The sequence below is a fragment of the Pseudocercospora fijiensis genome (genome assembly GCF_000340215.1).
Source record: "Pseudocercospora fijiensis CIRAD86 unplaced genomic scaffold MYCFIscaffold_3, whole genome shotgun sequence".
NCBI classification, from domain to species: Eukaryota; Fungi; Ascomycota; class Dothideomycetes; order Mycosphaerellales; family Mycosphaerellaceae; genus Pseudocercospora; species Pseudocercospora fijiensis.
Window position 1 is genome coordinate 4,312,647 of NW_006921534.1, and position 14,376 is coordinate 4,327,022.

The 14,376-nt window shown below is 52.4% G+C and overlaps 4 protein-coding genes across 4 annotated transcripts; 1 reads left to right on the forward strand and 3 right to left on the reverse strand.

Moving 5' to 3' along the window:
* Nucleotides 1-1,332: 1,332 nt before the first annotated feature.
* Nucleotides 1,333-4,474, forward strand: MYCFIDRAFT_163475 (uncharacterized protein; the record flags this gene model as incomplete). Its single annotated transcript, XM_007927116.2, has 4 exons — nucleotides 1,333-2,685; nucleotides 2,739-2,916; nucleotides 2,997-3,704; nucleotides 3,969-4,474. Exons 1-4 carry the CDS (start codon nucleotides 1,462-1,464, stop codon nucleotides 4,472-4,474), a joined length of 2,616 nt encoding a protein of 871 aa, XP_007925307.1. The 5' UTR covers nucleotides 1,333-1,461.
* A 1,066-nt stretch (nucleotides 4,475-5,540) lies between these two features.
* On the reverse strand, nucleotides 5,541-6,844 carry MYCFIDRAFT_210943 (uncharacterized protein). The gene has a single exon (XM_007927117.1). The coding sequence runs from the start codon at nucleotides 6,835-6,837 to the stop codon at nucleotides 5,929-5,931; it is 909 nt and encodes a 302-aa protein (XP_007925308.1). The 5' UTR covers nucleotides 6,838-6,844; the 3' UTR covers nucleotides 5,541-5,928.
* Nucleotides 6,845-9,628: 2,784 nt separating this feature from the next.
* Nucleotides 9,629-10,510, reverse strand: MYCFIDRAFT_135233 (uncharacterized protein; the record flags this gene model as incomplete). Its single annotated transcript, XM_007927118.1, has 1 exon — nucleotides 9,629-10,510. One exon carries the CDS (start codon nucleotides 10,508-10,510, stop codon nucleotides 9,629-9,631), a length of 882 nt encoding a protein of 293 aa, XP_007925309.1.
* A 460-nt stretch (nucleotides 10,511-10,970) lies between these two features.
* Nucleotides 10,971-13,680, reverse strand: MYCFIDRAFT_217180 (ABC transporter, ABC-B family, TAP-MDL type; the record flags this gene model as incomplete). Its single annotated transcript, XM_007927498.1, has 2 exons — nucleotides 10,971-11,768; nucleotides 11,818-13,680. 2 exons carry the CDS (start codon nucleotides 13,678-13,680, stop codon nucleotides 11,142-11,144), a joined length of 2,490 nt encoding a protein of 829 aa, XP_007925689.1. The 3' UTR covers nucleotides 10,971-11,141.
* Between the last annotated feature and the right edge of the window lie 696 nt (nucleotides 13,681-14,376).

Consider the following 14,376-nt stretch of genomic DNA (forward strand, 5'->3'; position numbering starts at 1 on the left):
TAAGCCACTGGGGGTAGTGGTATACGTACAGGCCAACGATCAGGGCTCGGAGAAACTTTCACGACTCTTACACACGCACGCCGATGATGGCAGATTGATTGCCTGATTGCCAGCTGCAAAGTCAGCGATCGCGATCAGTGGTGATGTGACGAGACAGAGCACACGACTTCGCACGCTCTGCTCGCGGCCAGCACGCAGCGCAGTGATATGTGTGCAGTGTGCTTGATCATCACCCAGTGACCAACAACGGTCCTCCTGTCGCACAAGAACAGAGACCGGGCTGTGATTGGTCGCTGGGGCGTGGATCAGAGAACAAAGCTCGTTGATGCAGTGTGAAGCGCGCGTCGCCTGTCTTCGGTGGGTGGAAAGTAGACAACGCCACCCCCAAGCACCGCAGACACCGTAGACACCGCAGACACCGCAGAGTCGCAGAGTCCCGACACCAGCGCCGGCACAGAGAGGCACAGAGCGAGGGCGCGGGCGCAAGATAGATCACCACCCACGTAGACTGCAGACCAGACCAGACCAGCCCAGCCGACGTCGTGAGTGTGATTTGCACCGGTGGCCCGGCGCGTACACAGCAAGTGGCATCGCATCGCATCGCATCGCATCGCATCGCATCACATCGCATCGCATCGCGCAGAGCAGCGCCGCTCAGGACTCAGGAGCCTGCAGCGTCTCGTCTCACGCTCCCGCTCCCGCTCCCGCTCCCGCTCACGCTCACGACCACGACCACGACTCGTGCGCAGAGTCCAACGGCGGACCTACCCGCAGCCTGCTTCGCTGCAACTGCCCAAACACCCCCAGGCCAGGCCCAGCAGGCCCAGCAGGCCCCAGGCCCCCGCCGCGCCAGGAGAACCTCTTACATACTTCGCTGCCATACCCACCGCCGCTGCCACCGCACGCACCTGCACACGCCCTCGACCGCGACCTCGCCTGCCACTGCCACTGCCACTGCCACTGCCACCACGCCCGCAACAACTCAACTCACTCTGCCGTCGCTGCTCACTCCACGCTCCACTCCACGCCACCACTCCAGTCGCATCCCGCAGTTGCCCTGCTCTGCTCTGCTCTGCTCACCGACTGTGCACCCTCCGTCCGGCATAGTCTCCATGCCGCCCTCCGCGTAGAGCGCCGGCGACTATGGAGATCGCGTCGCATGGAAATCCGCACTTTATCCGAGCTCTGACTGCGCCGTTGACTACGCAAGCTGCTGGCCCTGGCCCTGTCGACCACGCCAGCGGCCCCTACCATAGCGCCAAACTCCACCACCACCACCACCAACCGAACATGTCCCAGAACCCTTTGATCCATTCTCAGGGCCACACTTCCTCCAACTACAGCATTCAGTCCCAGCCCTCGAGTCGCAGCAGCGATACCACCCAAGGCACCTCGCACAGCACACTCTTTCCCCCACCGCCCTTGCCGAACAGCTCGGCCACTGCCGCGGGCGGTGGTGGAATGGCGAACAGCGATGTCGTCACGCCAACCAACAATATCATGAACAGCGTCGCCGACGCGAGCAGCTCTTTGTTCCAGATATGCGTTGCCCTGCGTCAACGTCTGCTCGGCGTGCCTGGCTTTCACGATGCATTGCTGGAGGAGGAAGCGGAGGCCGATGAAGATACAGACCCGGTAACTTTACTGTGGAGGACCTTCCGGCGAGGCTATCCCCTCATGCTGCTGTACAATGCCTTGCGACCGTCTCAGCCTTTAAATATGCCGCAAGGCGTCAAGGAAGACAAGAAAGCGAAAGCTGCCACGTTCAAATTCATCCAGGCTTGCAACGCCGACCTGAAGATTCCACAAGAAGAGTTGTTCATCATCACCGATCTTTACGGCGACGACACCACCGGATTCGTCAAGGTCGCCCGCGTGGTGAATCGAGTGTTGGATGTATTGGTTCAGCGTGGATTGGTGGAGGATGTGCGACCCACCGCCTCCGACTTTGAGCAAGCCGAAAAAGGCATGAAACGAACCCAACGGCAACACATTATCTCAGAGTTGGTCAGGTCAGAAAGAACATATGTGCAGCATCTGGAACTATTGCAGGCTTTCAAGCATCTCGTAGAGGAGAAGGGCATCATCGCTGGTGATGCCGTCCATGACATATTCCTGAACCTCAACGCGCTCTTGGACTTTCAGCGCCGCTTTCTGATCCGAGTGGAACAAACCAACGCCCTCCCGGAAGAAGAGCAGAATTGGGGTAAACTCTTTTTGCTTTACTGCGAAGCATTCAAAGTGTACGAACCATACATTGCCAACCAGCGGAAGTGCGAAAAGACTGTCATCGCCGAATTTGCCAAATTACGCGAGGCGGGAGGGAGCATCGAAATGCAGCAGATGGTCGAGTCTCCAACCGCGCTCCACTCTTTCTTGATGAAGCCATTTCAGAGATTGACCAAGTATCCGCTTTTACTGGAGCAACTTCATAAGAAGGGCGATCTAGATGAGGCGAGAAAGCAAGACTTGGTCAATGGCATGGAAGCTTCAACATCCGTCCTGACGCGAACAAATAAGGCTGTTGACAGAGAAGAGAAGGCAGAAGCAGTCCAAGAATTGAAATTGCGAGTCGAGGATTGGAAAGGTCACCGAGTGGAAGGCTTCGGAGAGCTTCTGCTCTACGGCACCTTCACTGTCTTGAAGAGCGAGAATCTCGCAAACGGCAAAGACGGCGAGCGACAGGTAAGACGGGCAAGAGCAAATACTTGGAGACCTTCACTGACGCATGACAACAGTACCACGTCTACTTATTTGAGACCATCTTGCTTTGTTGCAAGAACATTGACCTCAGCAAGCCCAAGAACAAACTATCGAATAAGAATCTGGTCGACAACAAGGGCAAGCCGAAGCTTCAGCTCAAGGGTCGAATCTTCATGCAAAATGTTACTGACTTGGTATCTCTAGCGAAACCAGGTATGCTCATCCCGGATGTGGAGTTGTCAATTAGGACCAATGGCAGGGTATGTTTGACGGAAGCTAATGATGGGATTTAGGCTCATACACATGTCAGATTTTCTGGAAAGGCGATCCTAGCATCGAAAACTTCATCATTAGGTTCACCACTGAAGATACCCTCAAGAAATGGGCACAACAGATTGAGATCCAACGACGAAAATACCGGGAGAGAATCGTTGGCGCAAGAAGCAGTGACAGCAGCAGTCACAAAGGCACGAGCGCAACCGAGTTCTCGTTCATGCAGAATCAACCCCTCGAGAATCCATACAAGGAGATCGAAGAAGACGATGATGAGGACGACGTTGACACACTGGCTGGTAGTGGCAGCTGGTCAGGTCCGAATGGCTTCAGCAGTTTCTCACAAAGCCGCAATGGCAGCTCTAGCTCATTACGATCGAGAAGCACAACGGGCGACAGCACTTTGGGCTCTATTTCGGAGACATCGGCTACGCGGTCACACCCACCTCGAATACCCACTGCAGTTATGCCGCAAGGACTATCGTTGCGGACGCGAGAATTGCAACAACTCGCACAATCACCCGGCGACAGACAGATAGACAGCTACTTTTCGCCTACCACCGACTCTCCCATGTCGGCAATGTCATCACGGACAAGCACAAGTTCTGGCATTTACCCCTTCCCAAGGCAAGGGCTTCCACAGAACGGATACTATGAAGAGGGTCACGGCGCGACACGATTTACTGCGCCAGCACCGGCACGCCAGCCGATGAATGGAACCATGTCAAGTAGCTACACGCCTACAAACCGAGTCCCTTCGGGGCAGCAAAGATATCCGCCCGGTACTGCGATGCACAGTTCAATGCAATTACCACCGTCCAGGAATCGATCCGCTAGTAGCCCGGACATCCACAATGGACAGAGAGTCCCTGTACGGAATGGTGCCCAACCACCCGTGCCAGAAATGCCCGCCTCTTATGCAAACAGGAGTCAAAACAACTCACCAAGCTTGCCAAATGGGATCGATCGAACATCTCCACAGATGCTACGAGATCGACAATATTCCAATGCTGAGGCGTCACCCACTGACTATGCGTATCCAGGGAGACCAGGCATGCTTACTCAGTTTGGTAGCTCGAGGACGATCACCCCATCGTCTTCACGAGTGGCATATCCGCCTCCTACGCCCTCGTCGGGAATGCCGTTTGCAGCGCCGGGCGAAGAAGGACCGCCGACTCAAAAGACAACTCCAGCACAACTCAAGGTGCGGGTTCATTGTCCCGCTGCGGGTCAAACCCTGACACTGGTCGTGTCAACAAACATAACATATCAGACCTTGAAGGACCGAATAGATGCGAAACTTCAACGATCTACAAACTTGAGCCTTGGAGACAGGGGCCCGAAAGAAGCACACGTGAAGCTGAAGTATCTTGACGAGGATGATTTTGTTAGTATCCAGTCTGACGAAGACGTGCAAACAGCCTTCGAAACCTGGAAAGAACAACACGGAGAAGGAATAGGAGGGATGGGAGAGATCGAGCTCTATTGCCAAAAATGAGCAACCACCATTTTGGATATACAACCCTCATCTCGGATGGTCGCATCTTCATGCGACATAAACATTGAGTGCAGTAGCTCTGGTACCCCCATACCTAGCAGTCACGAATCTCCGGACCAATAGAAAGGCACGCGAACCGATCGCATTACCGACCTCGACCACCACGAGGCATAGATTCTGCTTCCACCAAGCAATATGGCGTAGAACGAGCCAGCCAGCCCGCATCGGCTCCGCCACATGCCACTCCGCGCCCGGCACGTCACGAGCGTTCTCTACCTCCCACGATGACCACGACGCAATGACCGGGCTAAGCAGCTCGATGCATCCATATGAAATGCATCTACTCCAGAACAGATCTCTACGCCATCTTAGCTAAGGGATGTGGCACGCCGTTTCGTGATTCGAGAGCAAGCTCCGTCCACGAATGAAGGAAACGACCTTCTATTGCTATTCTGCTAGAAGCCTTTGCGAAGGCTACATGACCTGAAGAGGAGAGACTTCAACTTCGTTTAGAAGCTCGGAAGCATTACCACCAACAAGGACGATGGGCCTGGCGGTAGTCACTTGCAATGATGGCGAATTTGCGCAGCAGTCATTGCGCGATGTTTGACGAATTGAGGTTGATTGATTGTTTGATCGAGAGATACCAAAGTTACTGTAGCTTCTGTTATGTAGCTGCTGCTTGCCTGTCTGCGACGAGATATCTTGAAGAAAGTCAAGATCTGACAATCACATCTCCACATGATCTAAGATACTTGATATCGACTGATCGACCGACTACCACTGACTTCTGCTCAGAGCACGAGACCATTGACATGATAACTCCATCGGTCGATGATGACATTCCGCCATCATGACGCTCAAGCCACCAGTTGCAACTGAACTCTCTCTCCAATAGGACGGCTCGTATATAACGACCTGGTTGGTCTCGACTTTACTTTAGAATCTTCTAATCTCGATATGCGTTCACTGTTCATGAAACGCTAAATGCAAAGTAAAGTTTCATCCCACACGTTCCTCCCGTGGAAGTTTGATGGCGGACTAGGTTTGCGTTAAAACTGCTTATAAGTGTGAACTCTAATGAAAATGGATGATCTATCTAACACTAACTAGGAGGCTACTATTAGTATTTCCTCTTGTTTGCTATGTCTTTCACGTTGCAGAAGGTGTGAGAAGAGTCTAAGACAAACAACAGTTTGCCATGCTTCGGCACCGGTCGCTTCGTTCGTCTTCCAAACCTCCCCATCGGGCACGGCTTATTGTCGGTTCCTGGGATGTCGTCACCATCGTGAAGATGGGGTGGCTTGTGGAATAATGAATGGGTTGGGGTTGGTGGCTCATGGCTCGGTCGTTAGATCTTGGAGGTGGTAGAGGTGAGGGTTACGCGTGCGGCAAGCGATACGTATGTAGAGCATGGTTAGTATTTACGACGAAATACGTCCTGGCCTCATCTCTCAATCATCTCTCCTCCTCACCCCAAAGAAATAATTCCCCCAATCCTCGCTCCCACTAATCTCCTTCCACCCCAATCCAGGCACATAAACTACTCCCATCTGCCTCCACCCATCTCCACCCACACTCACATCCAGCAATTCTTGCTGACTCCTCGCCCACTCCCTCATCTCATGAGGTTGTATATATTGACTCCACTCATGCGTCCCTCTCGGAACCATCTTTAAAACCTCCTCAGCCATGAATTTCGTCGTGAACCAACTGGTCCCCGTTCTTGCGATCGTAGAACCAATCAACCAACCCCCAGGCTTCAAATGTCGGAGTACCGTTTTGAGGAATGGAGATGGTTGTTGAATGTGTTCGATGACTTCGAATAGTGTTATGATATCGTACTGTTCCTCAGGCGGGAGATTTTCGATTGGGATATTATTATATTCGAGTCTCCCGTTTTCAGGCAAGAGTAATGGGTCTTGTCTCGCATGTCTTTTTGCTACGGTGATGACTTCGGGTGTTGGGTCGATTGCCGTGACACTTTTGGCGTAGGGCAGTCGTGCCGCACTTTCTGCGAAAATGCCGCCTCCGCAGCCTATGTCGAGAAAGCGTAGTTTCTGATGTGGAGTTCCGTTGAGGCAGCTTTTTATGAATTTGTGTCGGAGAGGATTCATGAGGTGGAGGAGTCTGCTTGGACCGTGTGAGTCCCACCATGATGAGGCGAGGGTGTTGAAGTGGGAGACTTCGGTTGCGTTCACGGAGGATTGGGAGGATGGTTCGGGGTGGATGTTTGTGTTGTAGGTTGCGTGGGTTCTGGTGAATGTGCGAGCTGAGGTTGCGAGAAAGGCTTCTTTCATTGCTAGAGCGCGTATATGGGGTGGCAATACCATTATATGGCGACTCAGAGACAGCGATGCCATGATGCGCTTCGTCCGTGGTTGTTGTGCATGAAGAAGCAAGAAGCATTGTGAGGTCAAGAAGCTCTGGGGAAGCTTTGCTTCCGCGGATCTAGACCTACCGAGAATGTGGCGTCGAGGAGGCTTGCGCTTGCGTCGTTGGCCACGTCTTCTCAGACCACACGCCTACCTCAAAAAATAGTAATGATCTTGGGACATGATGTGTACAATCCTACGACTGATCTGAATGCTGGCGGCGGGCTCAAGAATTGCACCGTCGAGGCTGTCAAGGTCAAAGCCGGATTTTCTCGTTACAGAAGCTCCAAACCAGGACTGAAAGCCATGAAGACGCCATTATAGGAGTTTCTCGGGCGGTAACGATACCTGCATACGACAGAATGGACTCGAAGCGGACAATGGAGATACGTTCGATGGATCACCAATGACTTAGCACCTCATTGCCCCGAGTCTCAGAACCGGCAGGAGAGGAAAGAATGATGTGCAAGCACGCGTGCGAACACAGGAAGTGGTTTAATGATTTGGATGCACGGTCTAGATTCAGTGCGAACGACCTGTCCCGAGACCTCAAGGAGCGACCGAAGCGAAGCCCGGGCGAGCGACATGCGCTGCTGTATCTGCCACATACGAAATTCCTGATTCCTCTATCTGCATTCCGGTTAGCACAGTTTGGCATACCCTCCAAGGAGAGAGTGAACATACCACCATACGCCCATTAAAATCCAAGTTGTAAGGCTATCGGCCATCGTCGGGACAAGTTGCGCCGTCGAGGCGGTGGGCTGGAGCCTGTGCGACCGTGGTGGTCGCAATAATGAATTCCTGCTTCATGACTTATGCCCATTCGTGCTTCTCGTACCACTCCTCTGGCTTAGGTGGTGCTGTGCTACCCTTCCAAGGGTTGCCACCCTTTCCTCCCCATCCCTTTGGAATGTGAGATGGAATAGCTGATGCGACTGGCATCGATGGATGTGGGCTGTGTTTTCCCCAGCCTTCTCCGTGGGTTCGTGTTGGGTGCCACCAACGCCTCTGGAAGTCCTGCTCACCCCGGTTGTCGAGCACGTTGTCCCCAGTTGCAGTTGGTGCAGCCTGCACACTAACGACGGCGAGAAATGGAAGAACGGCGAAGAGTCTCATGATTGCTGACTTGCTTTGCAGTGGCTTGCAACGGGGCTGAGGTCCTATTCGAAAACGGTATGGGATGGAAGTGCAGCTGCCAGGCTGGGTGCGATCGTTCGAAACTTGAGGAGCTGGTGGGCACGCTTCAGTTGCAACAGAAAGCTTCTGTTAGGTATATAGAGCTGCACACCGATTCCGAATGAACGTTCCTGCGCATTGAGATCGTCATCAATATAGCGTTCACGCCGCCGTGGTTCATGCCGAGTTCGTTTCTTATCGAAGGGAGTCAAGGGACGCGTGGCTTGAAAACGGATCCTCCAGACAGACAAGGACACGCGCATACGCTGAAGAACATGCCGCCAGCCATCATCTACAACGCCATTGAATGATTGCAGACATCATCGATCATGGTGAGTAGGAGAAGTCCTAGTCTCTTTTCCACTACACCACAGTCAACAATGTGCGAGATGCAGCACGCGAGTACACCCAATTAATCCTTCACTCCGGTTTGAAGTGGACCCAGATGGCTTGTTTGGGATGTCTAGCTTCCTTTCTGGCCCTTTGTCGAAATCGTCACTCCAGCACAAGCTGCTGCCATGCAGTGTAGACTCTCTATTAAGGCACCGTCTCAAGTCAGTAGCTGACCATGCTTTCGGGGACCACATTGAGCAAGATGGATGCAACTTTACACGAGCTGATCGACGCCGTCAATTGACGAGGTACGTCAACAAGAAAAAGGTTGAAGCTCTGGTAAACGAGCAGTCGAGTCGATGCGAACTTCGCGGCACAAAATCGCATATACGAACTTGCTGCTAGAGATGACGTTGTGCATAAGCGTTAGGCTCTACTACCGATAATGGTAAGCTCGGTCTCCGCTCCGGGTGCGGATCTTGTTTCTTTGGTCGAAGTCTCGGACAGAACTTACCTCGGACTCTCACATGCGTTACGACATTATTGTGCCTGATATCTCCACAGTGGCACAATCCATGTGGAGACAAATCCAATTGATTTGGAAGACGGTTATACTATCGAGCTACAACTTGCTGCTACAGGCTGCACTCGAAGCGTACGGGAGGAGTTAAGGTATGCAGCCACATTGTGGTGTATTTCCTCCGAACGCTGCTCGAGCATGATCTGAACAGTCTTAGCAACGCTTGAGACGCCATTCGCATCGACAACGGACAGCCAGATAAGGCAATTCTTGCGTTTTCCCAGATCGATCGTGGCTTGGCGGTCACAGCCATTGCCGGAGGTATGCAGCGGGATACGACGCTGGTTAGTGACTTTGCATGCGTTGAGCTGCCTTGTCGGATCCCTCAGAAAGTATAGCTGGGTGAAGTCCAAGATAGTGATGATGATACGGCCTCCAAGAAGCTGATCTGAGTGGTCACTTTCTGGTTGCTTTGCTTGAGCAGACGAATTTAACAACAGATTGTTTGACCGGCGCGAATCTTCTGGCGATGAACTACCAATGGAGCCAAGCCTTCTGCTAGCGGACAGGCATATTTACGTTCACTGACGTACTGTCTCAGACTTTGGATGCAGGTCTGTGTCGAAAGTCTGTAAATCTACCCGCGTTGAATGTCTGAGACGGAGCGCCAGCAATAAGAATTTGATATGGCACTCTGAGCCTGGAGTCAAGGTTCTGCGCTCAGAAAGCAAATGGCTTGGCCAGTATCCATCAAGAAGCTTCCAAAAGCCAACCAAACCCATCAATGGTGTTCTTCTCCCACTTCTTGAACTCAGGGACATGCGGTAACGCGATCCAAAAGCAATGGGGCAGACCTTTGTACAGATCGAGCCTTGTCTCCGTTCCTTCCTTCTTGAGCATATCATCCAGGATCAGGCCTTCATCTCGACTGACATCCCTTCCACAGAGCTGTTGATACATCCTTGGAAGGCCGTGATGACCGTACCCACTTCTCCCATCAGAACCATCTCTCCACACCAAACAATTGTACCACTGACTATTCTCGTCCGCCTTGACGCACTCCCGCAACAATTTCTGCATCTCCGGACTCAACACCGGATTCTTTACACAATCCTCCTGACTCCGACTCAGCAACCTCTCTCTATATCTATCTTCCAGATCCCCTAAATCCTTCGCCCTCACCGACCCACACGCACTCCAAATGCCAGTAATCTTGGGCTCCAAGCCTTGATCTCTCGCCAAGTGAGCATAAACCAGACTCATACTTGCACCAGCCGAAATCCCTCCAATCAAAAACGGCTTTCCAGCTCCTCCCATAAACTCAGCATGATTCTCCCTCACAAATTGAAAAGCATCCCATCCATCCTCCAAACTCTTCGGCCAAGGATATTCAGGCGCCAAACGGTACTTTGGTGCGATGACTACCGCTTTCAATTTCTTGACGAGATTTCGTGCAATGTCTGCGACCATTGTTGTTGAGCCCATACACCAGCCTCCACCATGATAGAGAACTATTAGAGGCCCACCACGGGGAGAGTTGGCTGAAGTGAAAATTCGAAGAGACAGCTCATACCCATCCCGAGCCGAGAAGTTTTTCAGAGTTTCTTTGACAGCTGGATCAGGTTCGTCCATTTCGTCTGCGAATTCTGTCTGGGTTCTGAGGGTTGTGATTGCTACTTTGCGGTCGGTCCAGTCGATTTTGAGGGGTGGCCAGATGGACATCATCTGATTTGTGTTAGGAAGAAATTGGCTGAGATGATTTGCGATTGACTTGCTTCTTCATATTCTTTCGTGGGTTTCGCGAAATCTAGGATTTCTTGTTTCGAAAGACTTGTGAAATCGAATGTTTCAGACATGATGTTGGTAATCGCACGCGAACGTATGAGATCTTGTGCCGCTTCCGTGAAGTTAGAAGCGATGGATGGCACGCAAATGGAGATCGTGTGCAGTGCTGGGTGTGTTCTTGAGATCGAAATGTGAACGTGACGACTTGAAGTCCGCAGAAGGTGGGCAGCCTCGCACCGGCTTCGGCGAAACATTCCAGTACAAGGGGGCAGAGAAATCCAAAAGGTGGCAGAGTCCATCATTTATTACTGAGCTGAGAACTATACATTGCTTCTCTATGTGAGTCTGCCGATGCTGTACAATTATTAAGTATGTGTCGCTTCCACGATCTCATCGATCGCAGCGACAACCCAAAAATTATCTGGTAGCATGGCCGTTTCATGCTACAGAAGTGTTATGCAATACAAGTGAGGTGAGTCTAGTATCCTTTTCTGGAGTATCCTCCATCTCGCAGTCCGGCTCTCATCACCGGGTCCTCTGAGGCAGACTGCTCATCTTTCTTCACCTTGACACCCTCCCACTCGGGCTCATCAACCAAGTCATCATGTCCATCATGCTCTCCATCTTCACCGTCCTGTTCGCCTCGTTCTCGCGCATGTTCCTTCATTCGTGCTCTCATGCGCTCCTCTTCAGTGAGCTCCTTTTCCTCCTCCTCTTGCTTCCTCGGCGGCTGTTGTGCCGCATGACCGCCGCTCATCTGCCACTCCATCAACTTTGCGAATGCGCCTTCTTTGTCCGCTGCCAGATCACGGTATGGGCCCATCTGAGCCACTTTGCCATCAGTGCCGATCACGATGATGGTGTCACTCCGCTGAATCGTGGACAAACGATGAGCAATCGATATGGTAGTATTATCACCACGAAGGAGAGCTTGTAGTGCCTGGTTGACAAGTGTCTCGGACTCAGCATCGAGCGCCGATGTCGCTTCGTCCAGGATGAGGATATCGGGATTCTTCAGCAGCGCGCGTGCAATTGCAATGCGCTGCTTTTGGCCACCCGACAGCTGAGCACCACGGGCGCCAACGAACGTCTCGAGACCATCAGGCTGCGAGTAGATTAGCGCTTGCGCAGGAAGCAGAGCAGAGAGCACTTACAAAATCACTAATAAACTGACAGTTCGCACGACGAGCGGCACCGACAATCTCACTCCTGGAAGCCAGTGGCTTACCATACGCAATGTTCTCAGCGATGGTGCCTGAAAACAGGACTGGCTCTTGGCCGACATAGCCGATTCTTCTGCGTAGCTGCTTTGCGTTCATCTCGTTGATGTTCTTGCCGCCGATCGTGATTTCGCCTCTCGTCGGAGTGTAAAATCGCATGAGTAAGCTTGCAACTGTGGACTTGCCGGCTCCAGAGGGTGCAACAATGGCAACATTACTGCCTTGCGGGATTCTGAAGTTCAGACCATCGAAGATTGTCACAGCCGGTCGCGTAGGGTATGAAAATGCAACGTCCTTAAACTCGATCATGCCGCGAGCACTCTTGACCATGTCTCCCTTTGTCGGACTGATGGTTGGATCACGGTCCTGAAGCTCAAATAGTCTCGTAGCTGCACCCACACCCTTCATGAGCTCTGAGTAGAAGCTTGACAGACCGAAGATGCTGCTACCTGCATAGCCCGTGTACATGAGAAATGTTGTCAAGTCACCAATGGTCATGGCGCCCGATCTAACCATGCCGCTGCCGACGTAAAGTAGGGTGATGAAGGTAGCATTGCCCATGAATCCAGAAAAGGAGAAGAAAGTCGCTGAGATGAAGGCCTCTCGCTTGCCCAGTCCAAAAATCTTGCGCACTTGGTTGTTGTACCGGTGTACTTCTTGTAATTCGCCAGCAAAGGCTTGACTGGTGCGTACATTGCCCAGTCGCTCTTCAGCAATCTTCGTCAACGTTCCCAAATTCTTCTGGATTCGACGCGATAGATCTCTGACTGCTCGTCCGTAGAGAAAGGCACCTACAGCAATAGGCGGAAAGGCAAAAGCAAGGACACCAATCAGCTTGAAGCTGACATAGCTCATCATGCCCATCGCAGCACCTGCAGAGACCATTGATCGCAGACCATCCGATAAGTTTTGAGTGATCGACTTGCCAACGATGATTGTATCACTTCCCAGCCTGCTGATCAAGTCTCCAGTCCGGTTGGCATCGAAAAATTCGGCGTTCTGGATGTACGTCCGTTTGAACAATGTGCTTCGCAGCTTTGTGACGATACGCTCGCCAACAATTCGAAGAAGAATGATACGCCCGTAATTGGCCAAGGCGCCCAAAGACAGCAAAGTTCCCAACGCGATGCAGAATTGCGACAAAGTGAGCCCAAAAAGTGTTCCTTCCTCTTTCGTGGCCATATCCAGAATTCGTCCGATGCTAAAGGGAACGGACATTGTGACACTGCTGCTAATGAGAAGAAAGACGAAGGCCAGAGCCAGAGTCTTGACTTCTGGTCGGGCAATCCTCAGCAGTCTCGTCACCTCACGCCAGCCTCCTTTGGTCTTTTTCTGCCCGTCCTTTCCCGTGCTCGACAACTTCGCGCTCAAGTTCACCTGGGAAGCCTGGCTGGCCTTTTCAGTCTTCTTGAAATCCAGCTCTTCCTCTTCAGCGTCTGCGGGATCGCCGCTCTTGACCTCATTCTTGTATGCCGTAGCTTTATCGCCATGCTGCACCACGTTGAGGCTCTCCTGCTGAGATTGAGATGTTTGCAGCACACGTTTCTGCGCGAGTATTGAGGAAGCCGACTGCTTGACCAGAGCAGTTGTTGGTCGTTGCTGGGTAGCGCTCGAGATGCATCGTGCTTGGCAGAGGCCTAATATTCTAGGCGAGGAAGGCCGTGCGGTGTTCAGTTGTGACAGCCGCGAGAGAAGTTGCTGGGCTGGCGACTGGTGTATTCTGTGGGTGAAGAGTGCTCCATTGCCCAAACTGCTCCACGCCCTCTGCGCAACCACACTTGGCCCGCGCATGGCCATGGCTATCGCGTCTCGTTTCTCTCCTACGATGGCTCCAAAACGTCCTGGCTCACTACCGTATGCTCACTTGCTTTGGCGACATGGCGCGGTCTATGACGAGGCGAATGGAAACGGCCGCTCTTGCGGAAAGCAAACAGCCTGCGTCCAGAATGATGTTAGCGACGGTCCAACAACACTCCAGCAATCAATCCAGGTCCAGCTCCAGTGGGTTCGTTTGGCGGCGTGACGTTGGCGTTGGCGATGGCGTTGGTGATGGCAGTGGCAGGCGTCGTGAAAGTTGTTGGCGCGATGAAGTGAAAGTCGAGACAACATCACTTGTTTCTCGCAGCTCAGATCGACCCATGAAAGTACCGAGAGCTTAATTTTGGCCCGAGGCCGAACACGGAAGGAGCGACTTCGCCACCCTCGCCACCCTCGCCACCCGAGCAACTCGTGGGACATCACATCAACATTTTCTCACCGGCCTAGAATGTGAGGCTTCCACGCTCGACGAACTCTTTCCGTGCGCATATAAGCATCGAAATGTAGCGTCCGACAACTACATGTTTGTATTCACACGCTTGGATCATCGGCCTGAGCTCTGCAGGTGCAAGATAATACCTATCATTCTGCTCACGCCTCTTTCGCTCGTTGTGAAACGTCTTGTGATGGGGTCATTACTATCGACGAGATGAGGAAGTGATCAAGCGGAATGCG

Bases quoted from the DNA above. Each gene is read 5' to 3' on its own strand.
- MYCFIDRAFT_210943 (XM_007927117.1), bottom strand. From the start codon at position 6,837: ATGGCATCGCTGTCTCTGAGTCGCCATATAATGGTATTGCCACCCCAT.